Source organism: Parathielavia appendiculata (assembly GCF_033297405.1).
Source record: "Parathielavia appendiculata strain CBS 731.68 unplaced genomic scaffold N657scaffold_27, whole genome shotgun sequence".
Classification (NCBI taxonomy): Eukaryota; Fungi; Ascomycota; class Sordariomycetes; order Sordariales; family Chaetomiaceae; genus Parathielavia; species Parathielavia appendiculata.
In genome coordinates, this window is record NW_026944246.1 from 72,281 (window position 1) to 98,538 (window position 26,258).

The 26,258-nt window shown below is 54.2% G+C and overlaps 11 protein-coding genes across 11 annotated transcripts in view; 4 read left to right on the forward strand and 7 right to left on the reverse strand.

Moving 5' to 3' along the window:
* N657DRAFT_581725 (purine and uridine phosphorylase) overlaps nt 1-2,442 on the reverse strand; it is a gene marked incomplete at both ends in the record, with an annotated part of 4,191 nt that extends 1,749 nt beyond the window's left edge. The window contains 2 exons of the mRNA XM_062789562.1: nt 93-1,418; nt 1,464-2,442. Of these exons, the coding sequence (XP_062643156.1) occupies nt 93-1,418; nt 1,464-2,442 (2,305 nt within the window). The remainder of the gene's footprint in view (nt 1-92; nt 1,419-1,463) is intronic.
* A 153-nt stretch (nt 2,443-2,595) lies between these two features.
* On the forward strand, nt 2,596-3,504 carry N657DRAFT_650194 (kinesin light chain). The gene has a single exon (XM_062793887.1). The coding sequence runs from the start codon at nt 2,971-2,973 to the stop codon at nt 3,454-3,456; it is 486 nt and encodes a 161-aa protein (XP_062643157.1). The 5' UTR covers nt 2,596-2,970; the 3' UTR covers nt 3,457-3,504.
* A 328-nt stretch (nt 3,505-3,832) lies between these two features.
* N657DRAFT_581829 (uncharacterized protein) lies at nt 3,833-4,265 on the forward strand (the record flags this gene model as incomplete). Its single annotated transcript, XM_062789569.1, has 2 exons — nt 3,833-3,890; nt 3,940-4,265. 2 exons carry the CDS (start codon nt 3,833-3,835, stop codon nt 4,263-4,265), a joined length of 384 nt encoding a protein of 127 aa, XP_062643158.1.
* Nucleotides 4,266-6,091: 1,826 nt separating this feature from the next.
* Nucleotides 6,092-6,858, reverse strand: N657DRAFT_707448 (uncharacterized protein). Its single transcript, XM_062797394.1, has one exon. The coding sequence runs from the start codon at nt 6,704-6,706 to the stop codon at nt 6,245-6,247; it is 462 nt and encodes a 153-aa protein (XP_062643159.1). The 5' UTR covers nt 6,707-6,858; the 3' UTR covers nt 6,092-6,244.
* A 738-nt stretch (nt 6,859-7,596) lies between these two features.
* On the reverse strand, nt 7,597-8,224 carry N657DRAFT_257976 (uncharacterized protein). The gene is made up of 2 exons (XM_062786475.1): nt 7,730-8,224; nt 7,597-7,705 (listed from the first exon to the last, which is right to left on the reverse strand). Exons 1-2 carry the CDS (start codon nt 8,009-8,011, stop codon nt 7,664-7,666), a joined length of 324 nt encoding a protein of 107 aa, XP_062643160.1. The 5' UTR covers nt 8,012-8,224; the 3' UTR covers nt 7,597-7,663.
* Nucleotides 8,225-8,756: 532 nt separating this feature from the next.
* On the reverse strand, nt 8,757-10,752 carry N657DRAFT_604547 (uncharacterized protein). The gene is made up of 3 exons (XM_062790174.1): nt 10,350-10,752; nt 10,179-10,302; nt 8,757-10,129 (listed from the first exon to the last, which is right to left on the reverse strand). The coding sequence occupies exons 1-3, from the start codon at nt 10,488-10,490 to the stop codon at nt 8,907-8,909; spliced, it is 1,488 nt and encodes a 495-aa protein (XP_062643161.1). The 5' UTR covers nt 10,491-10,752; the 3' UTR covers nt 8,757-8,906.
* A 1,355-nt stretch (nt 10,753-12,107) lies between these two features.
* On the reverse strand, nt 12,108-12,685 carry N657DRAFT_257984 (uncharacterized protein). Its single transcript, XM_062786476.1, has one exon. It carries the CDS (start codon nt 12,480-12,482, stop codon nt 12,180-12,182), a length of 303 nt encoding a protein of 100 aa, XP_062643162.1. The 5' UTR covers nt 12,483-12,685; the 3' UTR covers nt 12,108-12,179.
* Nucleotides 12,686-16,323: 3,638 nt separating this feature from the next.
* On the forward strand, nt 16,324-17,753 carry N657DRAFT_666663 (uncharacterized protein; the record flags this gene model as incomplete). Its single annotated transcript, XM_062795351.1, has 4 exons — nt 16,324-16,627; nt 16,687-16,822; nt 16,953-17,246; nt 17,674-17,753. The coding sequence occupies exons 1-4, from the start codon at nt 16,373-16,375 to the stop codon at nt 17,751-17,753; spliced, it is 765 nt and encodes a 254-aa protein (XP_062643163.1). The 5' UTR covers nt 16,324-16,372.
* A 464-nt stretch (nt 17,754-18,217) lies between these two features.
* N657DRAFT_551453 (uncharacterized protein) lies at nt 18,218-18,538 on the reverse strand (the record flags this gene model as incomplete). The annotated part of the gene is made up of 1 exon (XM_062787906.1): nt 18,218-18,538. A coding segment is annotated over one exon (321 nt), but the record flags the coding sequence as incomplete, so codon positions are not given.
* Nucleotides 18,539-20,737: 2,199 nt separating this feature from the next.
* Nucleotides 20,738-22,621, forward strand: N657DRAFT_674917 (uncharacterized protein; the record flags this gene model as incomplete). Its single annotated transcript, XM_062795788.1, has 2 exons — nt 20,738-20,944; nt 21,023-22,621. 2 exons carry the CDS (start codon nt 20,738-20,740, stop codon nt 22,619-22,621), a joined length of 1,806 nt encoding a protein of 601 aa, XP_062643165.1.
* Nucleotides 22,622-22,742: 121 nt separating this feature from the next.
* Nucleotides 22,743-22,979, reverse strand: N657DRAFT_581818 (uncharacterized protein; the record flags this gene model as incomplete). The annotated part of the gene is made up of 1 exon (XM_062789567.1): nt 22,743-22,979. One exon carries the CDS (start codon nt 22,977-22,979, stop codon nt 22,743-22,745), a length of 237 nt encoding a protein of 78 aa, XP_062643166.1.
* Nucleotides 22,980-26,258: the final 3,279 nt, after the last annotated feature.

Below are 26,258 nucleotides of genomic sequence, written 5' to 3' on the forward strand. Positions count from 1 at the left end.
GTAGGCTCCTGCGAGCGCGTGCTGCGACGCGAGCCGCGCGGGGTGATCTTCGGCGAAATGGCGATTTCTCCATTGGCAAGCCTCTTCCAAACTCCTAGCAGCTTCTTTGATCCGTCCATCTACTGTCAAACACTGTCCAACCCAGAACAACAGATCGGATCTCTCCTCTATATCGAGCTCTTTGCTCTGCTGCAATACCCTGAAAGCATGCGGAAGGTACTCTCTCCACACGTTGCGATTCGCATAGTCGTCAGATGGGAAAACCGTTGCAATATGTCGAATCGCCTTTTTACCCGTCGTTGCCGTCAGGCCTTCTCGCTGAACCCAGATTCGCGTTGCTAAGTGTACCAGACCGTGCATGTCGAATACGTTGCTGTCCTCCCGCCTGGTCAGGAAGGCATACGAGCATAACGTCCCGATCGCATCGACTAGCTGTGCTGTCGACTCGGAGTCGGGAAACAGCGACTGAGGTATTCCTTTGGGCTCGATGCACGATATAAACGAGAGCAGATCGGCAGCAGCGTTGTCGGACTTGCGGATCTGGTCGAACGATACAAGCCAGGTTGTCGCCACCGCATTCTGCGACCCTGCGTATCGAGTATTGTCCCGAAACTCTTTGCTCATCAGGCTGACGATGTCCTGCTGAGTGCCGTGGAGCAGCTTGACGTACTCGGCAAGGGACACCTGTTTGATGTTGATATAGGCCGCCGCCTGTGAAATCGCTAGGGGAAGGTAGGTAAGCTCCTTCAGCAGCTCTGCCGTCGCCCCTTCATCGCGGAGCATATCCTTCTGAATCAGCGACTTCTCTAGAAAAACAGCCGCCTCAGGTTGGTCCATCGCGTTCAGCTCGATCACATCGCTTCCGGTAACCGACACGGCTACTTCTCGAGACCGTGTCGTAAACAGGGTGAGGCCATTGTCGCTCTCAGGAAGGTAGTCGCTGATGCCGCCCGGCATATCTGCAGAGCCAAAGAGAATATCTCTGTCATCTGCATTGTCCACCACAAGAAGCCATGGCCCGGCGGCCTCGGAGCTTAGGTACCGTCGCACGGACACCTTCAGATCATCGTCATCGCCGCCACTTTGGATGGGGAGATTCCTGGCCATCGCGGTGAAGGCCTGTTCAAGTGTCGCCTTGCTCAAGGCAGGTACCCAGAAGATCGAGAACTCGGGCCGGTGTTTCTTTGTCCAGTACGCCAGCTGGAGGGCGACCTGGGTCTTGCCGACACCGCCAAGGCCGACAATGGCGGCTTTCCGGCACTCCTTGCGCACGAAGAGCATCTCTTTGAGAGTGTCTAGCGTTTCTTTCCGTCCGACAAAGCGCCGATTCTCGGGGAGCGGAATGTAGTGGCAAGGGAGTGCGGCACGGTCTGTAGCAGGTTTGGCAGTTGCTAGCCGATATGGCATTAGCAGGTGCTCTGCAGCAAGCGTTCCCTAATCCTCCCCGGTAGACCTTTACGTACCAGGCAGCGAGGGCACCCAGTAGCTCAAGAATGCCTTCATACATGCCGCCGCCGTCGCCGCCGCGTACCGCTGCCACGCCTTAGTCTTGTGGCTGTCCGCGTAGTCGCACGCACCCTTAATTACCACACAAGGGAATATATCCCAAACACCGGCGCTCTCCATCTCAAACCCTACAACACCCGCCTCTCGTGCAATGTCATCACGGTCCTTGCCCGACTTCATGACCGTGTCGCCCGACGCAATCAGGCCAAAGTGAACCGCAGGCTGTCCATCGCCCTGCTCGAGGCGGGCACGCGGCACCAGCTTGCCGTCGCAACCGCACTCCTCGCACGACATCCCGTCCCTCACATGGCGATACGTCGCCTCAAACAGCTTGTCTTGCGCAGCACCGGGGTACGCGGCCGCCAGCTCCGGCTCGCCCCGGAGCACGTCCATGTAGCCGGCCATCTTAGCTTGCAGCATCTTCCGGCTACGAAGGCCCCTGAGCTTGGCAAGCAGCGCGCGGATCTCGGTGTTCGGCCTGCCCAGGGTGTCCAGAAGCGTGTCCTTCGGCACGAACTGTTCGGGCAGTCGCCGTCCGAGGTCGTACTGCACGACACCATCGCTGACGATGACGTCGCCTAGCACGGTCTCGGCCGTCCCGCCGCTGCCGCCAGGACGAAAGGGAACGACACCGCAAACGCCAACGACGAGGGCCAGCTTGATGTTGGGGAAACTCGCGCGGCAGTTGGCGGCGACGGCCGCGGCGCTGGCTTTGCCCATGCCTGGCATGTGTGCGAGGACGACGTTGTGGCGGCCGATGGCGCCGGTGGAGTATGCGTTGGGATCGCCCCCGGCTTTGTCGTAGGGCGCCCCGTCATCGTCCCAGTGGTGATCGAAGAGGGCGTCGACGGCATCGGCTTCGATTGGGAGAGCGCAGATGACGGCAATCTCGAAGTCGGCCCGCGCAGCTGGGCGCCGCGGCCGGGCTGTGTTCATCGGTTATTGCGCCGGAGTCGGCTCCGGAAGGCCGGTTGAAATCCCGTCGTCGGGTCGGGTCCGTGTGGGGTCAAGGTGTGTGCCTGTCTTCCGTAAATGTGGGTTTTTGGCGGAGAGGTGGGTTTGTTGAAGCTGGGGCTTCCCTGCCTCCCCTGAATCCCTCTTTTGCAGCCCGAACCATTTGGAACGAGCTAATTTTAGCACCAGCCTTCTCGGCGCTAAGCGGCAAGGCTGGGCCAACCCTCAGAAGTCTCCTGTGCCATGGAAGCCATCGCCACCGATCGTTCCGGTGGATCGTGCCCAGCTGCCGGCCCGGTTGCTGCGGCTTTCGGCCTCGGCTGAAGAGTCGGCGCATTCTGCCACGGGTGGGAATGTGCGTCTCAGTCCGTCAGGTCGTGATCCGGGAACTTGGATCCTCGCGCTTAGGCCCACCTTCGAACCCCACCAGAGCGGGTGGATCACGACCTGACGTCGACGTACCGGAACCAGGGCCGGTTGGAGGAGGCCGAGAAGCTGGAGGTACAGGTGATGGAGACTCGCAAGACGAAGCTCGGGGCCGATCATCCCTCGACGCTGACCAGCATAGGCTACCTGGCGTCGACATACCAGGGCCAGGGCCGGTGGGAGGAGGCCAAGAAGCTAGAGGTGCAGGTGATGGAGACGAGCACGACGAAGCTCGGGGCCGATCATCCCTCGACGCTGACCAGCATGGCCAACCTGGCGTCGACGTACTGGAACCAGGGCCGGTGGGATGAGGCGGAGGTACTACAAGCCAAACAACTTGAACTGTGTTCGATGAAGCTAGGTCAACGGCACCCCGATACTCTGATCAGCATGAAGAATCTAGTCTTTGTTTGGAAGGGCATGGGTCGCCACGAAGATGCTCTTGGCCTACTACAATCTTGCTCTGATCTCCGGCAACAGGTGTTAGGCGCAAGTCATCCGTACACGGCGTCTACGCTGTCAACTCTGAAGGCATGGCGAAAGGAGAACGAACAGGGGCCAGTACAGTAGTCTCAATTATTGTGATGAACAACGCGTCAATTGATTCTATTCTCTTCCGCTGCCACTGTCCCAAAGTTATGGCTAAGCCAGTGACAATACTAAACGCAAACCACTGTCATGAGGGCGGATACGCGTTTTGCCTGCTCCTCTTGCTCCTGGCGCAGGTCAGCAGGGCAGTTAAGCACTGTGCTGGACTGTGGGGGACATTTGACAGTGGGAACAGGTACGGTGTAAGCGCCAAGAGGACCAAAACAGGCCCCCGGACAATTCAACAGAGAGTAAAAAGTGGAAGCCGATTTCGCTAGTGACTGTATGCCCAAGCAAGGCAACCTCAGCCTCGGCCTCTGAGACAGAGCTAGATACAATAGGATATTCAAGCTCTAAGATGGGAGAACCCGTTAATGCATACTTAGCTCGGCTGATTATCTTGACGTCTGCAGGATGTCCGTTCTCTTTGTTCGGTTATGTTAACTTGGTTAACTTTATAAACAGATCAACTAGCGGCCGCAATTTTCGGGTTTCTATACCCCAAAATTCTTTTTGACTTTGCAACAAAACAGCTCGATTGTCTTATTACACCGATACCATTTCTGCAGATTCTCAATGTTGCCCTTAGCCTGGTTGTTCTCTGCTGGGAATGGCCACTCTATTACGTAGCGGAATTATCTTTACAACGAAAGATCTTACCTCGTCTTATCATCTACCCAGTAGTCTCAGCAGCAGCAATAGGATTATACCAGGCAACAAATGCCGCTTTATATTATCTGATTGGGACTTTAGTTTACCTCTTGGCCTATATTTCCGAGCGCGAGGGATAAATATTGGACTCGTTCTCTCTATGCTTCTATCCGTCGTTGATAGATTGCTGGAAGAGAGATTTGCTCTATCGCGCTATAGCACAGGATAATTCTTACAGTCAGGGTTCAAAAGTTTCCATACACCCCACTTAATTAAACGCGACTTTCCACACGTCGCGACGCCCCTCTTCTCTTCCAACACAAACAACTCAACGCCATGAAGCTCAATTTAGCTGATTTCGGAGCCAAATTGACAGAGAATCGCGGCCGTAACGGGGAACTATTACCAGTCGCTCGTGCAGCTATATGTTGTGCTGTAGCTTGCGGTAAAAATTACCGGGCTGTAGCAGACGCGTTTGGCGTCTCCTTCGGCGCTGTGCAAGAATGCCTTCGACACTGGGAAACTCAACACACCTTTGATTCGAAGCCTCGAAAAGGCGGTCCTCATAAGCTCTCGCGATTGGAGAAGCGGTATATCCTAACTCTTTTAAAGAGAAACCGGGATCTCGCTAAAAAGGCTCTAAGTCTCCTACTCGACGATACGTCGATGCCTCCGCGCTCACAACCTACGCAAATGGAAAGCAAAAAGAAGAATACCTCTCTCGAAGGAAGATGCCCAAAAGAGGTATGACTGGGCATATGCGTGGCTCGAAGATATTGAGGAATTGTTGAGAGTTCGAACCCTCGATTCGATATGTTGCTTTCCTTAGTTAATCTAATCTTGACGTTCTTTTCCGATGAGTGTTTCTTGTCAAAATAGCACTTCAAATCCGACTGCTTGGGTGTTCCGTTTCCCTTCCGAGAAGTTTGACAAGCAGTTTGTCAACTTAAAGAACCATGTTAAAGCGAATATCACGATCATGGTTTGGGGAACGGTATGGAGGGGTGGTCGAAGTGAGCTCATCGTCATGGAGAGAGATGAGGACGCCCCTCGCAACGGATATACAGCCAAGTCTTATCAAAAGGCTCTCCAGGAAGGTCTTCTACCTCGTTACGACGGTACAAGGCATTTCCAGCAAGACAATGCTAAGATTCATGTCTGTGAAGTCACCCAAGGTTGGCTTGCTGAGCATGGAATCGAGTGGATGGACTGGCCTCCACATAGCCCAGATCTGAACCCCATTGAGCATGTTTGGGCGGCTCTAAAAAGGAACCTTAAGAGGACGTTCCCTGATCTCTGGGAACTCAAAAGGAACGAGCTCAATATTGAAGGTTTCAAGGTGAAGTTGCGCTCGGCGTGGTGGGCTATTGACCAAGCCCTTATTGACAGGCTGATCGACTCGTTGCCTCGCCGGCTTGCCGCTGTCAAAAAGGCTCGGGGTTGGTATACAAAATATTGAAGCATGGGAACTAGGCTACTATCCGGATATAATAGCTTTTGCCTATCTTTAATGGTTGTTGAGATATCCGTTGTTAAAGAAAGGTGTATAAAAAGTTGGTGGCTGGGTTTAGTGGGGCGTATGGAAACTTTGACCCCTCACTTTACGTTATATTTATGGACCAGGTCTCAAGTATTGAAGGAGTAAGAACAGGATAACGTTAGTCCGAGCTATTATATAGTAGGTAAGATAACTTTAGATTAACTCAAGGTTGGATTATTAATATTCTCTGAGCTTTAAGCTAGATTGAAATAGGTTTGTAAGATATTATTATTATAGTATTATTCCTACACCGCTACGCCCTAGGTCGTGCCGGTCCAGCTAACTACTGTAGCTAGCTGTACAGGAAGACCGTGGTAGCTACCCTAGCAGGGCAAAAAACCTGTACCCGGTATTACCTTGGCCCGTCACTTCAGCATTCATCGCGCTACTGTCGAAAGGAACTCAGCCAGCTCCCTGCATTCCCACATCCTGGTCGCCTGCCTCCAGAGTAGATGCAGCCCCTGAAGCCGTAACCTCCGGGCCTGTCGCGCTCTCCTTGGCGTCCGGTCAGATCTGTATTGACCCTCGTCGCAAAGGTCAGCTTTCCTTGCCGCAAATTCGCTGTAGCCTCCTCCTGGGCTATGTGAAAATTGGGGGGTCGACCCCGAAGTCTCTTCCTTTTTCCTGCTTCTTGGAAGCCATCGTCGGCCTCCTCCATGGTGTTCGCGCCCCGGAAACTAACATGTCGCATTTTCGGTAAGAGTTGCTGTTGTTGTTGTTATTGCTGCAAGGCAAGCTCAAAGATCTGGGGCCGGAAATGGCATGCCTCCCTCGCTGCACCCCGGACTTTAACTGCTTCCGGGCACCACCGTACCCAGACCGGGTGCCTCCCTGAACAACATGGACAGAAGAGAGGAATCTCGTTGCCACGGGTTGGGTATTGGACCTTCCCCGCCCCTCCCGCTCTCCCACGTGGGCCGCTGTACCGCATCGCGGGCACAGCGCAGACTTCTTGCAGAACCGTTGGGTATGCCCCCAACTCCAGCACTTGTAGCATTGGCTGGCCTGCAGCGCAAGCCAGTACGGCTCACAGTTGAGCATCTGGGCCCGCCAAACAACCCCCTCCTCGCAGGCTTTTTTGTCTCTTTTTGACTAGTCAGCGTGACTAGTGCCGTTGCTCTTGTGACTCCCTCGATCGCTGGAATCCGGAACTTGACCTCTTTGACCGATGTCAGCCCTAGCTGTTTGCCGAATAGTAATGTCCTTCAAGTCCCGTTTTGACATTCCCTTCACTAGGACCGCAAAGGTCCTCCTCGCCTCCCTCGCTGTCTCTCCAAGGCAGCCCCTATCCATCCTCCATTCCTCGCGTGCCATTCCTTCGTTTCAGCGTCCTGAAAGGTAACGACAACGTCACCGCTCGGCCGTGCTGCAATAGCACCCTTCTTTCCTGAAATTCCGTCGACTGTTTGGACGATCTGCTGGGGTGACCTCCCAGACAGTGACGGCTCCGTGGAACCCCTCACCAGTATCTCCTTGTTGAGTCGTCCCGGGATGATCTTCTTTGGGAGGTTTCCTTCTCCGGCGACCACTGCAACCCAGGACCGGGCTACCTTTGTCGCCGGTACCGGGGCCTCCCTCTTTCTCTGGGCTTGTTGTTCTCTGTGGGTTTCTTGCACGCTCCAACACGGCTGCCACCACTGCTACCCTCGCCCCAATCAACTTCGACTTTGCAAACGGTGGAGACAACGACGACTGCTTCCAAGTGGTCGGTAGAAAGATGATGAGAGGAAGACCGACAAGTGCAGCCGCAGCCCAGTATCAGGCTGCTCGGAACCCGCAACAGACCAGAATCAACTTCGAGCCGAACAGGGTGCGGTTCGCAAACCCGTTGGCAACCGATGCTAGCAACACCGCCCCCGCCTGAACAAACCTCCGAACAAGCTACTGAGTTGACGTCAGCCACAAACACTGCCTCTGCGGCCACCGCCGCCTCCTCACTAGATGGAGAAGATACAGTGATGGACTCTATCACCGTCCGAGAGGATGAGGTGTAAAATCCTACTCTGGAACACCGAAGGTAACAAGCAGGCTTTGGAAGTCCTGCTTGAGGAGGTCAGATACGACCTTCTCGCGGTGCAAGAGCCGTGGATCAACAAAGAGACAAGTCAACATATTGCCCCCGGAGCAGCAAAATACCACCTCGTGTTGAAACTCGAGAGCCGGGCAGCGATATAAATCAGCAAGCGGTTTGACATCGGACAGTGGGAGTTTAGAGCGTCGGAGAACTGGTGCCGGGTGTGGTTTCCCAAGATGGATCTTGGCCAGGGAAGCCGTGGCTTTGAACTGTGGTCTATCTACAATCCTCCAAGCAGCAAGGAAGTGCCGAGTACCCTCTTCGCCGGCCATAGCCGAGTCGCCCAGTGGTTTTGGCGAGAGATTTCAACGTACAACACCCCCTGTGGGACAGGTTCGAGCCTTACGACGGAAGAGCCGATGACCTCCTACGGCTGAGCTCCCGCTGGGATCTCGTCATCCAAACGCCAAAAGGAGCAGTCACACGAGCCCCACAAGGGCAGCAGCGAGGTCGTACATCAACCATTGACCACTTCTGGACTTCGGCGGACCTACAAACAGTGTATTATGGCGAGGAGTGCCGGGAAAAGTCAGACCATTACCCACAGGTGCTTGAGGTGGGAGAAGGGGACGGTCCGAGGCTAGCCCAGCCAGCCGGGTGGGACTGGAAGAAAATGGATAAAAAGAGAGTGAAAGCAGAGTTAGAGCTCCTGTACAAGGCCATTGGGCTCACAGACCCAAGACCGGACCGTCTGATGGTCAGAATTCGTACCGTCGACGGGCTGAGCAAGGCCTTTGACGATGTAACACGACTGGCTGACCTGGGTCGCGGGCGAGAGCACCCCCCCGAAGAACGCGAACTGCGCTTCCAGCTCTCCTTGGTGGACTCGGGAGGTGGAACAAGCCACTCGAGAGGCAAAAAAAGCTGAGAGACTGGCTGAAGCCCGCACAGACTACTACCGGGAGCAGCTCAATGAGAGACTGAAGGAGCGTGCCAGAGCAATCCAGGAAGCCCGAATGAGAATCTGGAGGAATGGGGTGCAAGAGGCAAGCGAAGCGAAGAAGCCGGACAAGCAAGCGGGGAACAGCTAAGGCGAGGCAGAGCTTGCTTCGCCCGATTCTCATTTTGAACTGTAGGCTCCGATATGTTTATATACTATAACGTTAACGATTCGTTCTCCACTGCATTGACATCGGTACCACGTAGATCTGCCGATAAATGGCCTGATTAGTCCTCAGTCATCCCATGTGGAGGCCTGAACTGAACCGAGACCGCCTCTCCCAAAGCAGCCGCCCTCCCTGGCCGCCGCTCTGGGTGCCGACCTGCCAAGAGCTTCCCCCTATCGCTCAAGGGCGTCTCACCAAGCCGCCCATTCTCGACCCACATCTCGTACCTCTCTGGTGCAATGATTCTCATCAGCTTCTCAGTGACATAAAACCGTCCCTGAACGTCGGTCTCGCAGCACAACTTCTGGCTCTCAACCATCACCCAGCTCCACCGCATCGACCGATCTGTCTCAATGGTGTTGAGCGTCGTGAGCTCCTCAACAAACGCCGGGCCGAGCGTCCCGGCGCGAACCGTACCCGGCGGAAAGGGCTGGGTCAGGGTGGAACGGATGGTGCAGTAGACGTCGCCTCTAAAGTATAGAGTGGAGCAAGGTTGTTGTTGAAATGTTTCGACAAGCTGGATTTCCTTGACTAGCATTACCAAGGTGGGGCTACTGGTCATTGACCTTAGCCCGGCTTGGGAGGCGATGGTGGTGTTGACGCGGACAGGGTCACCGACGCGGATCATTTCGGCGCCAAGGTAGACTCCCTCATAGGTCTTAGTACGGAGCGTGGCGTCGACAGTGGCGTCCTCGGAGGACAGGCCGTAGGTGGAGTAAGAAGCGTTGATAGCACGGGCGGCCAGCTTTGAGGCTTCAATGCTGTAATGTTGAAGCGCCCTGGCCCTGCTCCTGACGTCGGGAATCTCCATGCAGCGAGTTATTACGACTTCCCAGTCGACCATATCGAACGTGAAATCCTTGAGCTGGTTCATGAGAGGCGGGATCAAGTAGGTCAGAAACGGCCGCATGGACTGGCAGTCTTCTACCACGTTTGCTTGTGCAATCATGGCGTGGCCCAGCGGGGCGAGAGTAAAATCGTACCGGGAGTCTGTTGCGTAATGACCTGCGGTTGTGTCGGGCCTCGTTGTGATGGAGAGAACCACCCCTAGACGCCATGTAGTAGTGTGCCTGTACCAAACCAATTCACCGACACGGAAAATGTTGGTTGAGCCAGTTGTTCCTGGAGGACGAGCGGGCGGAGTGGGCGAAACGGTCGGATGCGGTAAACATCTGGCCACACCACAGCGGGTAACGCGAATGTGCCGTTTTCCTCGCAGCGACTGGGAGCGACAGATTGGGCAAACAGAGGCTTTACGAATGCAACTCTCACAGAAGGTATGGCCTTATCCTCCCGTTAGTAACATAGGCTTTGGCCTAGGCCGAATACTTACCGCATGAGACCGCCACCAGAGCTCTTTCCTCCCAACAGATTGGACAGTCTCTGTCACCATAGAGTTTCACTGTCTCCAGTGGGTTGGAGCCTGGCAAAACGTTGGTACAATCCGCGCAAATGACCTTTCCTAATGTCAGTGTCGACAATGGCGGTAGGTAGACCGACTTACATAGCCAGATTCTTCAGCAGGAACTTCAAGGAGATACCTAGTCCGGGACTGCCCTCCTTCTGATACCACTTCGTGACAAAACCAGCAGTTCTCGATATTATCACCCGTCAAGTCGATCGTAGTAACATGTAGTGTTGCCATGACGCCGACATCGATAATTCGGTAAGCAGAAGAGTTTTATGGAGCTGGAAGATCCGCAGGAAATCACGACGAGTTTAAATAAAAGTAAGAAAGGCAGTCGGCCGCTCTGGGCCGGTCAAGAGCGCGGCCAGGGTGTGCTGTAAACGGATCACGTGCCGGCGTGCTTAAGCAGAGAAACACCCGCGTCATCAGAGCGCGCCGGAGCAGCAGGACAGCGATATTTAGCAGTTCTGGTTTCATTCCTCCTTCAGACTCGGTCGACATACTCCTTAATCGTAAAGTCCAAGTCGGTCTCAATACAGCATTGGGCCGTTGTGTGCTGAAAATCAACTGCTCCTCCCGCAATGCACGTCTCTCGGCACTTACAGGGCGGACCCCCCTCGAAGCTCTGCTAACTTCAACAGTTCCTGCCCCTCGTCGCGCCCTCGCCAAGTTCTGGGCGTGCCCTTGCTTGTCCGGATCTAGTAGCATATGCAAGTGAGAATCTTAGTCACGCATAATCCGGCCTTCGACGACATGTCCATTGGCCCTAATGATGTGAGGGATTGCACACTGTGTAAGCGTGCACGCATCATCCAACCAGTCCCCTCCCTGAGTTTCTATGTCATCAGACAATGGCAAGCCGCGAACAGGATAACATGCACAAGGAGCTACTCGTCGGGGCTTCGAAATCGCCCAACCGACTGTCCTAGTCGCCAAAGCTCCTACGAGTATGGGTCAAACCGCTCTGGCGAAAGTTAGCCAGTTGAAAGTGACTGCAGCGCCTATTTCCCCATACCATATCTCGACATATATTCACTGTTCCAGCGCTTAAAGATCCCTCAGCTTCGACGTCAGAATGGCTTCTCGGTCACCTGGCCCTCTTGGCGGACAGAAAGTCACCTCCCACAAGGGACTCTTCCTGCGGTAATCTCGCTGTCACAAATAGTTCACTCATCCAACGAAACTTGCGCGTCACCAGCAGCGACGTCAGTGGTCCGAACTGTCATTGTCTTATAGAAAAGCCGACCGGGACCCACCGCCGTGCTCGCTGGCGAGTACGGAGTGGATCTTGTTGTTCCATGGTCTGGGCACGACTCCTCCTATTGGCCAATTTTTGCAAACGCGAGGATGTTTTTCCGTTCACGTGCATAGCCCCCCGTTCTCCCGTGTTCTTCCCGTTCCTCCACGACGCTGCTTCCAGACTGCTCTCGCTCTCTCCACCCCGCTCTCTCCACCTTGCTCTCTCCTTCATTGTTGTCTCAGATGACTTGCTTTTGGTGCGAAGTTTCCAGATCTTCGGATACTCCAAATGATAGAGTCCATCCTGATGCACAAGGACAGCTTTGTTGGAATGGGGTCCTCGTGGGGAAGTGTGAAGTTCGTTGCAACTGCGAAGGAAGCGGCGGCGTTGATGACAGCATGGTACTGTCTTGGCTCTGTCACGACCGTTTCTCCTGGCGACCGGCCTTCCAGTGCCGACCCACCTCGCATTGTTGGTACTACTCGAACACCCCTCCCGTCTGCCCCACGGCTTGCTCAACGTCCCGGCGGTCGTCTTGGTGAGAAGGTCTGATTCCGGAGCTGCAGATTCGTATCAAAAATGGCAACTCAATGGGAAGTTGTCGGCCGATGTTGGGCTTGACTTCGCAACACTCGCGGAAGCTGTAGAATCAATTGACTCGTTGTTCATCATAATAATTGAGACTACTATACTGGCGCCTGTTCGTTCTCCTTTCGCCATGCCCTCAGAGTTGACAGCGTAGACGCCGTGTAGGGATGACTTGCGCCCAATACCTGTTGCCGGAGGTCAAAGCAAGTTTGTAGTAGGCCAAGAGCATCTTCGTGACGACCCATGTCCTTCCAAATGGAGGCGAGATTCTTCATACTAATCGGAGTATTGGGGTTCCGTTGACCTAGCTTCTTCGAACACAGTTCAAGTCCTTTGGCTTGTAGTACCTCCGCGTCCTCCCACCGGCCCTGGTTCCGGTACGTCAACGCCAGGTTGGCCATGCTGCCAGCGTCCAGGGATGATCGGCCCCGAGCTTCGTCTTGAACGTCTCCATCACCTGCACCTCCAGCTTCTCAGCCTCCTCGTATTGCGGAGGAATTGAATGAAACCCGCACGGAGCGGGAGCAGCTCAACAAGCAGCTCGAGGTTCTCCGGAGTGGCTTGGAAACGTGCAGGCGCTTTGCAGGGTTCAGAATCAGTGGAGGTAAGAATTAGTGTCCTGTTATCACTGCTAAATGGATATTATAACGCTCTTCAGACTCGGTGTTTGTTTCTGTAAAGGAACCCGATAGTCTCAACTCCATCCATAACTCTCACAATGGTTCCGGACATACTCCAGACGCCAACTCGGACGCGAAGCTCGAGCTGCGCCTGGTGAGGTCAATCTCCCCACCTCCGGAGCTTGCCTACAGCTCAGCTCTGGGCCCGAATATGGAGTTTACGCCTGCCGAGGTCGATGAAGAGGCACAGGAGGCGTCACATGCAATGGCGGCTGAGATTGAAGTGCCGAAGGACGATTGGAGTTCTGTTTCACCCGTAAAGACAAAGAAGGGGAAGAAGAAGTCAAGAGTGCTGACCCATTCGATCCTTGGATCAATGAAGGAGGGCTTGATTGAGTCGGGCTGAAACATCGAGGTGTATGACAGAGATCAATTCATGCATGTGGATGCAAGCGATGAATCCTAGCAACGCACTTGTGTCCTCAATCCCCCGCCTTCCAAGCTTGCCTGTAGCTCGACTTGCACCGGGTGCAGGCTTCCGCCTCAACTAGATGGTTTGAATGGTGCTAGGCGTCGGGAAGTTCAACTGCCATATCCCTCATACCTTGGTGTCGGCGGGATCCTGTCGGTGATGCTACGGATGCCTATAGCGGTCCAAAGTAGTGTGTCTGCCCGTCAGCAGGATCGTCTTCAGCTTGACTTTCGACTACGGGGAATGGACCACAGCATCACGTAGCATAGCATCACAGAGTGCGGCGGCGTCGCAGCGTCACAGGGCTGGCATGCAACAAGAGTATCAACGAGATGGATAAGCGGGTTAGCCCACCTGGATTTTATTAGGGCAGCGTGGCTCGAAGACAGCGTAGCTTTAAATACGCTCAGCGTTTGATACGCGTCGCCCTTCAGAGACCCCCATTTATCATGAGCTTCAAAAATTTTCAAAACCTGCCTGGCATTGTGATCGCATGTACAATGAAGTCTTTCCCCAAGAGAGCCATACCCCGCGTCGCAAACACCAAACCTACACTTAAGCGGTGGCGAAGTATAATCCGTATTATACCGTGCTAGATTCCATTAAGGTCGATACTTACGGGAATCTCAGGCTCCTCGTGACGAGTCAGGCGCAGATCCTGCTCCATCTGTCTGGCAAACAATCTACCTCGGGAAATGAAGCAGAGCACGCAGCTCCTTGTATGAGGGCGATGCCGCAAGGGACCGCTGACGTGCCGGGCGCCATGGTCTGAGGTCGGGTGGCTGCCGGATTGGGAAAGAAGTCGTCGTTGGTCAGGTCGATGATGACGGCACCTCTCCTGGGCACGTCAAGATTTGTTTCCCTGCGCGTTGCGCGGCCAGATACCATTGTCTGAGGTCGGGTGGCTGCCGGACTGGGAAAGGTGTCGTCGTTGGGCAGGTCGATGATGACAGCAGCTGAAGGATGGTCGTGTCCAGTGTGAAAGTGGTGGCCGATGCGGGCATGTGCTTGGAAGGCGAAGAAGAACGCCGGGATGGGGAAGAAAAAAGGAAGCCGACAAACCAAAAGAAGGGGGATTCGGACAGATTTAAATAGCCATCAGGAGCCGGACGGTTGCACTGCCTCAAGTTATTGAAGATCGCAAGTGGGCTCTTCCGAAGCTGGCCGAATCATTCTGATGGTGAGGGCGAGTTCATGGGTTGGGCGAGAGCTAGGTTGTCGTGGCCGAGTACAGAGGAGCTAGTACAGACAGGGTAGCATAAAAGGGGAGACTTCACGCAGTATACCAGCCGATGCTGCCCTGGGCCGTGGATACTTGTAGTTTCGAACGGCGGGAGGTGGGAAAGCGTCAGGACAATGAACTGTACGCTTGGATGTTGCTTGAGAAAGCCCATCTAGAAAGGTAAATGCCATCATCATGCAGTAAGATTCTCGCCATCGCCAGATTCGGGACCTTTTTGGCTTCCGGGCCAACCAGACCACTTGTTTACTACCCTTGAGAAGGAACTCGCTCGGATATATTATGTCCGCTGATATACGCACAAGGTAGAAATTTACAAGTTTTGCAGAGCGAAGAGATGAACAAATGAGCACAGACGAATCAGACGTTCATCACGAAACGTAGCTTGCCCCAGTTCTTCCGGTTCTTCCGGCTCAAGAAAGGTACGGAGACGAGTACACGGGTGTGGACAGCCGAGGCCAGTCTTATGGTACCTCTATTCAAGGACACAATAGATGTCTTAGTTTGCGGCCGAAACAGCGATACGGAATACCAGATTCAATGGGACTGCGGGTTTGTTCTTCGTCTTGATGAGGAGACGGGCATTCGGCCACTGACAGGAGATATTATTTTCCACTACAACCTCTTTTGCTTTGGAGCGGCAGGGCAGGAGTGAGAAGTGGATGAATGTGCTGGCAAGACGGGAGGAGCTGTCGAAAGGAACTCGGGTACTGTTCTGGGTGAAATCTAGAAACTGACTCATCAAGAGATCCACCTCCCGAGAAAAATCCCTGATCTTTCCTGGTCCTGTATTCCGGCTTGCCCAGCTGCCTCTGAGAGTATACGCGGACCTGGTGCAACGACGAGTTGACAGCAATGGAGGTGCGATAGCCTTCATTGACGACTTCAACGCGTGAGTTACGGGACCCACGGCACAGAGCAACCGGGAAGTCATCGAGGCCATCATCGGGGAGGTTTTAAACTGGAAAGAAGGATTGGTGCAACGTTCGAGGTGGAGAAGACAGTAGTCATACACTTCACCCGCAAAGCATATAAGACTGACGCCTAGCCATTCGTTATCAAGGGAAAGACTCTCAAACCGCAGGATCAAGTCAAGACTCTCAGAGTGCGAAATAACATCCATCCATCCATCCATCCATCCATCCATTCACCCAGCCAACTGCAGCGGCGGGGCTTCCCGTATAGGCCGGCTCTCGTCATACTGCGGTCCATTCAACCGACGTGGGCCGTGGCTCCGGCGCTCTGCTGGAGGCTGGAACGGCACGGAGCAGTTTGTGGAAACAGAACCCCGAGGCACCTGATTGCCCACCATGGTCATCTCTGAAGCAGGCACGGCCCGTTCATCACCCGCATTCGCCGTCCCTGTCCACTCTTGCTGGGATTGTATCTGTGGCGGAGTGGGAGGAAAATTGTCGACATGCGATCCAGACATGCTGAAGCAATAACAGGTGTACACGCTATATGCTCCTACAGCGACGAGCTGGTTGATACAGTCTGTGTTGACCAGTCTACAGATCCACCGTGCCATTTCTCTTGATCATGCTGGCTCTGGCTACCAGAGGCGGTGGGAATGGTTACTGCCATGCTGGGTCGTACGAGAACTCGGCAGAAGGCGGCGAGCCTGATGGAGCTAACCGGCGTCCATCGGACGCGCTGGAGCTCATCCAACTGAGAATGTCTCACTCGCGCGCTGGTAGTCGCGGGGATGCATAGCGGCGGCAAGAGTAGGGAAGATCACGAAGGACCTTTGGCTCAGCGCAGGGCTTCAGGATTGCATCCGGAATTTGATCGGAGCTGTTGGAGACAAAGCGGAGAGCAGGGGAAGGAGTTGAGGGCCGGACACAGGGGCCGGCTTTCTGTACTTTCTCCCTCTCTCCTCACTCACGTTGTCTTTTCCGTTGACGTATCCGCTTGCCGCTCTGTCGCCTTTTTCAGTGCCACACCGTGACAACGCCGACAATGACTGACATGGCTTCGTCATCTGCCTCCGTCACTTACCCCATGCCTCCAGCGTCAAACAAGCGAGATCAAGGCGCAATTGGTGCAGACCTCATTATCACCTACTACTCCGACCTGGCTCAGTGTGAAATCCTCCCAACTGGCTCGCGATACACTACTTCGGGGAGCTTCAAGGCCGGGACTTTCCTGCCATTCATCCAACCCGCATTCATTCACGACCTCTATCCGCGTCTACTCAGCACCAGGACGAGGAAAGTTCCGGCATTCCCATAGTACTCTCCATGTTCAACGGCGAAGCAAGAAGAGCAACTTAGGAGGACGACTGGGAGGGGAAATGGTTCAGCATCGTCGCCCGACTCTTGCCGAACAAACTTACCTTCCACGGCGTCAGGCTGGACGGATGGGAAGGAGAGGAAACCGAGGTTGTGCAGGTGGCACTGGCACTGCCGCGTGACGGCGGCTTGACTCCGTACGTCTCCTCACCCTATACTGAGCCATCCCTCGATGCTTACACTCCAAAGCGTCATTCCTCGGCAGCTCTGCGGTAGCCATGAATCCGCTTCCTGGCCAACCTCCTCAGCACATGTCTCCTTCGCCGGTCCTGTCGATTTAGATACTTTTCATATCAAGGACGGCGTCTGGCCGGAGCCGCTGCTCAAGACGTCGTTGTTCGTGAGGCTCGGATCTTACTTACAGCCGGAAAACAACCGTCCTCCCCACAAAGGCGTGCACATATGCCACGTCATCGTCGTCTTTTTGGTGGAACAACAACCATGGAAATCTCTCCCCGAGTGGATGCGGACAACAGCGAGCCCCTTCCCTAGAGGGTCGTGGATCGTATGCAGCGGTCGCCTCCTCGGTGTCCTGGACCGCAGTCTCATTCAAGGCCCTCAGCTTATCGATCCCACTGTTCGGATTCTGGTTGTTCTTCCTGACATCTGGGAAATTGTTTGACAGAGTGCCTTGTCTGCGAACACGTCCACGCCAACATCCTCGCATCGTGCCAATCGGTCGCCCACACACCATGACCAGCTGACCCTGGGGAAATCACGAGCAGGAACCCGTTTTCATCTCCGCTTCGTCGTCAAATCTGTCTTCCTTGAGGACAACTTCTCCCCCCGAATCAACCACCGTTGAGAGTGACACAGTACCTAGGATTTTATCTTCCGGTATGTCCCGCCACTTCCATGTCAATGGCGAGACTCACCATCAATTCAGATACGGATCTCACGGACGGTGGTTCAGATACAGATCAGTTATTGAGCGAACAACTCGCCCCGAGCAATACTCACCCAACGAAGACGAGGAAGGGGCCAAGCTCTCCCGAGCCGCTCAGAAGCAAGAGGTCCACGGCAGGAAGAAAGAGACCGCGGCTGTATGATTTAATCCTAACATCATTGGCGAAACCACCTTTTCTTGACTTCACCAACATTCTCAATGACCCTGACGACAAAAACGTGATGACATCGTCGACGTGGTTGGGCGGGAAATGGGGGAGGGACGAATGCCTGGTGGAGATAGTCGCATACTGCCAGCTGAAAGCAGCTGGATTTACCGGTGGTGGAAAACGTTTCGTGCATCCCAAGCACTTGGTCAGCCGCCAGGTTCCTCCAGGCTGCCTTTGGCGGGCCGCGCAGCGGCACGGTCTCACTTGTTAGATCGGGGTGGCTGGTTTGTTACGTGGCGCAACGGGAGAGATAGAACTAAATTTAAAGAATAAAATTCGGGTTGTAAACAGGGTTAGATGAAGGGGTGTGTTCTCCAGTATGCAGGCCGAACTAAAGGGGCTTCTTGAGCCTCCTTCATGGCTTGAAGCTGCAGTTTAGTGTCCTTGAGCTCACGGCAGGCTCGGGTAAGCTGCTCTCGCGCTTGCGACAGTTCTTCGGTCAACTGGGCCGTCATCTTGGCGACCTCCTCTGTCATGATTTTTCTGATTTGCATCTGAACTTCTGCCTTGATGATGCCCAATTTGTTGGTGAAGTCACGATCCACGGGTTGCTCTGCGCCTCGGATTCCCTCGTCCGCTCTCTCGGCCGCTCTCTCGGCCGCTGTGGCCCGAACCGTGCGATTTTTGTGGTTTCTCAACACTCTTTCAGTACTATTTTCTTCCTCCCAGTCCATATCGTTTTCTTGTTGCATTGACTCCATCGCTCTCTTCGTTTTCACCCTCTTGCGCTGCGGGCGCGACATCCCACTCCTGGGGATCCCGAATCGCCTCTCATGACGTCGATGACGTCTAAAGCGCCGCGCGCCGCACCAGACATCTGGAAAAGACAAAATCTTCCACCAGGTGCCTCAAAAGAAGAAAAGAAGATCGGTTTTGCAAAGATCCAAGTAAGTATTCCGCTCCCTTTCTGAACTGCAATAGTTGCGCTTCTTCACGTGGTGTTTGGTGTCCGGTACCTGTGTAGTTTAGGGTTAGACCGGTGTCGTATACCCAGCGTCTTTAGCATACGTGGACTGCTTCTCCGATGAGCCTGTGGTGTGAGCAGCGGTGGCAGTACCCGAAACCGCAGATAACAACGGGTCTGTGCTGGTAGCGTGCTGGTAATTGGGTGTTCTTGATGGGAGATTAGGCCTTCTTGTACCAACTGGCTGGTGAGCTTAGCTGCAAGCTGGTTTGAGACTGGCGGGTGTGCATAGGCGCCCCTGAACCAGCTCCTGAACCAGTCTCCTCAGTTAGATACTTCGCCGTCGATCACCACGTTATTCCGCCGTTGACAGCTCCTCATGTACCTCCCCCCCTTTGCCGACCATGCGGGACAGTTGGATTCCCATCCACAGCCGAGACTAGCAACGTGCACCTGCGAACTGAACTTGTTGAACACTGTTCCTTCAGTCACCCCTTCTCTACGAAGTCGCCACATCTCCGCGAGCGTTACTCAGCCTCCAACCAGCCTTCGGTCACGCGTCGTCGTCATGCTGAGCCAGGCCACTCTTGATGTCTGTTCAGGAGCAACGGCTGGGTTGGCTCCGAAATCTGTTTCTAAGACATTCACTGACGTCGTCCACGAGATCTTGTAGGACCCTCGCAGCCATACCCTTCTTACCGATCAAGTCGCCGCAGTGCTTCTTGGCTTGGTGCTCGTCTGTTCCAGTCGAGATAGCGTCATAGACGGCGCCCATTTCTCTTGTTCTTCGGCGACACGTGCAAAAAAATCGGCAGCCAAGCGGTTGGAGATGGGCTCGAGTTCCGCCGGGACCTCGGGGAATGTCCTTATATCGCTCTAGGGAATAAGCGACGCCGTATGTCGATCCAAGACCTTTCCAGTTAGGGAGAAGCTGACGGGCATAAGTTGAAGCCAGATAGAGGGCAGCGACCTTGACTTCAGTTGATCCGTACGCCATCATGAGCGGTACGATATACGAGTTCTCTTCAAGAAGTGTCCGGGTGGGGTAAATGAATCCCCAAACTGATAAAGTTCGTAGCTATTTTGACCATGAACAAGATCACCCAACGTCCACCACCATCCAAGAATCATCACTCTGGACTCCTTGGACGGGAGACACAGCGATGCAGTCGCTCGTCTCGAGGATTATAACTCTTGATCATTCAGTACTCTGCCATTGCCGGTTCAATCCCGACGATTCATGGACAAGATGGCGGAGCGATGTAAACTCTGTGGTGGCAGCGGGTATCAAGGTCCTTATAAATGTGGACTTTGTGCAGGCCCTCCTCAGGAGACGCCAAAACCTCCTGACGAAGCGCCCGCCCAGGAGACACCAGTAAAGTAAGGTTGTATTGTGTACGAGGGACGTTAAATAGATGCTGACTGGCGTTCACTTGTTACTGACCTGGGAAAAATAGGCAGACAGGGCATTCGGAGAAGAAATGAAAGTAGGCGATCTTGCTGTGTTGGCATTTTTTCAGCGTTGCATCCTACTTACTACTCCTTTGCGCCTTACTTCTGTTTTCTACCATCCATTAACTATTATTACCTTTTCTGACACGATAACGTTAAGCAAGTTTCTTCGACTCGAACAGTGAGGTCATGCCACATGCCGCTGGACCGGGGAGGTACAGGGTCAGGGTGCAGGGTGCAACGTGCAGGGTGCAGGATCCAGGGCGTGCGGTAGCAGTTTGAGCTGCATGTTGTACGTTGAGCTTCAAGGGTGGATGTGTGCCTGATCGTGAACCTTCAAAGCCTCGTCTGGTTTCGCCTGTTCTCGGCAGCTGTATCATCTGTAGTTCAGTGATTGCAACTTGTCACACAGTGCATAAAGCACAGTCCAAAGCGGCCAATCGCACTAAGGTAGCGAACCAGCTGCCTGCTTCACAACGAACCCGGCATTGATAATCCATCCGATTCACCACCAGGCGGTCAAGCAGCTTGCCATCGCATCTAAATATTGATCAGTTTAGCAATGGCTGACGCCGTCCGATTGAGCACTGAGAATTCTCAGGGGATCTACGAGCGGAGCTTCAGAGCATGGTCTGCACTTTACCATGCCGCAATCGACCAACCAGGCCTTCCAGTCTCTTACCTCGACATCCAAAGCGCGTTCCGTCAGCATCCCTCGTTCCCACGCGACCTGCGTCTAGAGCATGTCAAGTACGCCAAACACAGCCATGTATATGCGACGGGCCGTTCTGTTTGGGGGTCGACGCATCCAGACTGCGAATATGGATTACCGCCATTTCACCAACAGGTGCAGATCGGCGTCGTCTCAAGAAACCCCATACCGCTATCCGTCGCGGCAGCACCAGAGCGCGAGATGCGCTGGGCATCGTGGTTCGCACGAGGTGACCAGAATTATCTTGCTGTGCTTATCTTGGCCTGGGCATACGTTCTCTCTGCGCGGTGGGCCGAAATTATGCCCGAGAGTGTTTCAGTCGTTTATACGAGCAGCAAGGCAGATGACCATAACCCGGACGCGCCAACGACCCCTCTGCCGGACCACCTCAGCCTGGAAGTGGACATCAGCGATGCTGGTCCAGACGAAGCTCGATGGTGGGCAGCTGTACTCGCTCCGGGCCAGGGCTGGCAGGCGACTATGTTGCTCGGCCAAGACACCTTCTTTGCTCCTTGGTCCGTACGGCTCCAACCAGGCTACCGCTTTATGCTATCAACGAAGTCGGCCTTTCGAGGCGATTTGGCAGTGGCTCCATCCTTCTCAGAAGCCCTCCGGTTCCTTGGAAATTTCTGCGTTCGCCGAAATATCGCAGATCAGAGTCAGGCCGCCCTTGCCGCTGTTCTGCTCTTCCCATCCATGGGCACCGGTCAAGGGCTGCAGCTGCCAGCATTCGCAACTAGCCGCCTAGATGGCCCGACCGGAGTTAGCTCTTCCGTTCCGCAGCAACAGTGTCAAGATCTCAATTGCGAGCTCCGGCATAGCTGCGTTCACCAGGGCGATCGCCTAGATAGGCTCATTACTCTCAGCTGCCACATCAGAGGAATTCGACCTATGCTGCTAAGCAGCTTTTACGATCCTCGCGTTGAATGCAACGCCGTTGCTCCGTGGCTCCAGGGGGCACTAGCAGCCATTGACGTCGTGGCTCAAGACAATCCTCTTGTTCTCGGACGCATGCTGATGGACCGACAACCGAAGGTGGCGCCTCTGTGGCTCGGCATCACAGTCCTCGGGCTTCAGAAACGACTCTTGCAGGACGTTGGTTCCGGGCTGATCCCCATCGACCTCCACTCTGCCGTATGGTCAGGGACGATACAGTCCTTCATCCAGGAACCCGTTTCGGACCCCCTCGTGGCAGACGGCCAGGTAGCCCGGGCGGACCAGTGCCGGTTACTCTTTCTCTCTCGGTCAGGATCGCATGACCGAGTACCTGTCTGCCAATGGAGACCGTTTGGCGGGACACCGCTTGAACATACCGATGTTGAAGTACGGGTCCATGCCAAGTGCAAAGGCCATGGGCTCCGATATCAGGGGTTTATGTGGGACTCTGTTGACGGGAAGACAACATACCAGCCACTCGACGCTGAAGATGCCTACGCATACCCAAGCCCTCCGCTTATACAACAGACCCCAAGTTTCAGCCAAGTCCCCGTTAACTACGGAACTTTCGACAGCGAGGAAGATTTTGTATCAGAGAACGCGACACGGAGCATCTTCGGTTGGTTGCGTGTCGACGGGTATGCACTGGGTGAAAAGGGTATATGGACACATGCATGGTTGGAGATGTCTGAGTCTGACGAAGAGGTCGAGGAGCAGAGTAAAGACAGCTCTGGAAACACGCCTAAGTCTTCCTCATATGTGGAAACTTGGGTGTCTGAGCTGTCTCACAAGTCCTAGTACCGCACAAAGGGACCTGGACTCATCATTTCCCGCTCCTATCACCATTCTGTACTAATGCTAATCTTCTTTCACTCCTATCCTGGCATTTTGCACATGAGAAAACCCAGTCCTGCCAGTCTCAGCCAGTCAGTCGCTTGATGTTGTATGCGTCAACCCTGCTGCACGCGTAAGGATGGTCCCGACACCACTTGCAAAGCACATAGCCTGCCTCTATTTCCCACTCTTGATGGCTGCCTGTCTGGCAGACCTTGAACTTCTTCCGACAGCCCTTCGCTTCGCAGGTATAGTAGTTGTGCTCGTTGTTGGCGTGCGAACAGACGTTGCACCATCCATCGACGCCGGAGCTTGCGGACATTTTGCGTGTTGTGTATGTGTGTACTTATGCAAGGGCTGTTAGCACTGATTTCGAGTTGGCAATTCCTCGGTGGTGTGCATACAATCTTGAATGATATTGAAAGCAGCGTCATGAAAAGGGGATTTGATGAGTCGATGACAGTCTGAGAGGAGGCCTTTGTTGCGACGTCGGTCAAACATCACAAGCCCTTCCACATCTGGGCTCTGCACCTAGCCTACTTGTCGTCGTGGGCGCTCTCGAACTTATGCCACCCAACTGGCATGACACCGAGCCCGGCGACGTGATTGAGCAGTGGGGGCGTGATTGCCATCCTTCCCCATGGCCACGATCGTTCGGCATACGATCCCACGAATCGGTTTGTAGCCGCAGCTTGCTGTAAGCCATTGGCCCCTTGAATGTTGGCTCGCCCACCGTTCGAGCAACTGAAGTTAATTGCACGCAGCTGCGGACATGCATGACAGGCTCTCTCTCCGTCTCGAGCATCATGTCTACCGACATACGTGTCATCCTATTGGCCACGGATGTATCCCCGTCTGGGCCGTGCGGGACAGCACGCGGCAGACAGCACGCGGCACACAGCACGCGGCACACAGCACACGATACATGGCACACGGCACACAGCACACAGCACACAAACAGGTCTCAGCCTGCAGGGCCCACTTGGATGAAGTCTGCAGGGTTACAAGGCAGCCAACAGCGATGACAGGTGTGCCAACAGTGCACAGCTCGACTTCAGTGTCAACTACCGATTGTGTTGTGCTATAGAGGTGACCTTCGACACAGCGTGCAGCCCATGGTAGGGCAGCTTTTCGGATTGGCTGAGATGGGCCTCGTGCGGGACAGCCGGCTACAGGTGCACCTCTAAGCTGCCTGTAATTGTGCACCAGAGCCCGCACCGCAGGGCATAGAATCATGCACCTGCACGACGATGGAGGAAGTTGGGCCGTTCATTTCGGGGATGCGGTGCTGAGATTTAGAAGACCCCTGACAGCTGCGTCTCAATCCCAACTTTGCAGGCCGGCTTTTCCATTCAACCAATATCTTCGCTCTTGTCCTATGCCGCGTTGGCCATCAAATGCTACCAGCTGCAGAGGGCGTGCGCGGCCCAACAGGGGAGCGCGTGCGGCGGGATGGCTGAAACCAGAGAGGGCCTTGTGGGCTTCAAGGTAGCAACTGCCTGCAAGCCACAGTTCCAAATGGTGACACTTTTGCATGCTGGCCCATAGTAAGCAGAAGTCCTAGTGAAATGCATAGGGCGCCTTGTGCCCAGATAGGCGCATGCAGCAAGGCTCAACCCCTATTAGGGGGGCGAGCACTCACGTAGCATTATCAAACATCACAACTTCCCTTAATCGAGGGGTAGGACGGTCTGTGGCGGTAGAACTGAGCAGAGGAGCTCTTGCACATAGCCAGAAGACAGGAAGGAAGAAGGCCGGACTGATGCCTGATCTTTTCACGCCTGCATCCTTGTCGGCCGCTTCCAAATGGGTTTGGTTTGGCTGGATGCAGTGAATGTTGCATCAAGGTGGACTGGGGCCCTCAGGGGAGGGTGGAGTACTAAGTGGGTCTCCTAAGATCGAAGAGTGCACAGAAACATGCACAGAAACATGCACTTATCGCCGCGGCCCGCACTCAAGCCTGACCAGCGTCCAGAAGCGCGTCTTGTCGCCGGCATTAACGGATCAAAGTGCGTGTGTTTGCAGTGCCAAAAGGTCTTCTGCTTGGGCACCTATGGCCCCATCACCATTTATCCGAAGGTGTGGGGGGAGCCGAGGAAAGCGGGGTAACGGCAACAGGTAAGCGTTAGGCATCAACGACTCGGTCCAGAGAGCGCACACAACTTTGAGTGGCACTCTGTGGTCATGGCCTCCAAGGATCCTGACCATCACAATCGAGAACGTTGCTGAATATACTGAGATGAGCCTTACGCATGTGGTTGAGTAATTGAGCAGAGTTGTGGTGGGGTGGTGGAAAGTGGCGCACTCGCTTATCATGGACATTATCTGTTGCTCAGCGATAAGATTTCTCTGACCTTAGGTCCTAGCCAGCCACAGTTGAGGTTTTTTATCGCTTGTCAAATCAAATTGTACATGGTGTAATCTGGTGGGTGCGCCACAATCGATAGCGACATCCCGAGCCAGCTGAGACACTACAGCCACCATGTGACGCATAGCTTTAGCCCGCAAACTAGTTTTCGTTCTAGGTCGTTACCAACTGATGGCTCATTAAGTAGCAAAAGCAATCTCATTCAAGTCCGTCTATAAATACAAGTAATCTGCCACGGGCCCTCAAGAGCCTTGCTTTTCCAGGCCATCACTCCTCAAGTCCAGAGATAAGCACAGCATCATCTGTTATGGATTGGTCAGCCGTCTCCACTTCGGCATCTCTTTGTTCCGCTTGTTTTGTATATATTGCCGATGCTTCCGGCCCCGCGCAGATTAGCCTTTGAATCTACACACACATCTTCGCAGACCCTGAATCGGCCCAACATCATCTGATCTATCACTTCACCAGTGTCTTGGCAAATCATGAGCTTCACAACATCCGCAAGAAATGTCTGTCTGGATAGAGCGTCTGATACCAACAACCATCGTTATGGCGTATTCATTCAAGCATCGCTAGCTAAAGGCGGCGACCCAGGCTGGCAGGCCTCGGAGAAACGTCTTGACGATAATATCAGCAACGACGACGGCTGGCTTCACTATACCGGATCAGGTAGAGGCGGGTTCAGTACATACCTGAAGCGAGTCTGGCTTTTGGACAGTCATATCCTGGTGGCAGAATTGCCAGATACTTCGGGACGCTACCACATAACAGCAATGGACCTCAATCTTTGCCTTGCCAACGACAATGGCAACTTCCTCTGGACTGCGGGCGGCGGGTTATTGGACAATAAACCAAAGGCCTGGGAGTTTGATGAGAGCAAGCTTGGAAGCCATACACAGAATCCAGTCAAGGGCTCCTGATGTGTTACGACCGCAGCTCACAGATGCTTAGCATGGGGTCACACGGAACGGGACAACCATAAGAAGGGGTACAATGTAACGCCACCAACATAGCACAAGAAGGGATCAAAACAATCTTGGACATAACAAACATAGGGGCAGTATACCTCACATTGTCTAAATAAGACCACAGTCTCTACCATAGCTGGACAATAAGAACATTCGGTTCTGCAGTAACCAACTTGTCACGGGTGGGCGCAACTGACCACTGCGTAACACCCTCAAAAGAGGGACCGTGGTTCGAACTGTCCAGTCGAACCAGGAGTTGCGCACA

Excerpts from the sequence above, each read along its gene's own strand:
- N657DRAFT_650194 (XM_062793887.1), top strand. The coding sequence starts at position 2,971 with ATGGAGACTCGCAAGACGAAGCTCGGGGCCGATCATCCCTCGACGCTG.
- N657DRAFT_707448 (XM_062797394.1), bottom strand. The coding sequence starts at position 6,706 with ATGCTCAACTGTGAGCCGTACTGGCTTGCGCTGCAGGCCAGCCAATGC.
- N657DRAFT_257976 (XM_062786475.1), bottom strand. The coding sequence starts at position 8,011 with ATGGCCGGCGAAGAGGGTACTCGGCACTTCCTTGCTGCTTGGAGGATT. Across the intron at positions 7,706-7,729 it reads GGCTCTTGCACCGCGAGAAG|GACTTCCAAAGCCTGCTTGT; the intron begins GTCGTATCTGAC and ends CTCCTCAAGCAG.
- N657DRAFT_604547 (XM_062790174.1), bottom strand. The coding sequence starts at position 10,490 with ATGGCAACACTACATGTTACTACGATCGACTTGACGGGTGATAATATC. Across the intron at positions 10,303-10,349 it reads CTGCTGAAGAATCTGGCTAT|GTCATTTGCGCGGATTGTAC; the intron begins GTAAGTCGGTCT and ends ACATTAGGAAAG. Across the intron at positions 10,130-10,178 it reads TCTGGTGGCGGTCTCATGCG|GCCATACCTTCTGTGAGAGT; the intron begins GTAAGTATTCGG and ends CGGGAGGATAAG.
- N657DRAFT_257984 (XM_062786476.1), bottom strand. The coding sequence starts at position 12,482 with ATGGCCAACCTGGCGTTGACGTACCGGAACCAGGGCCGGTGGGAGGAC.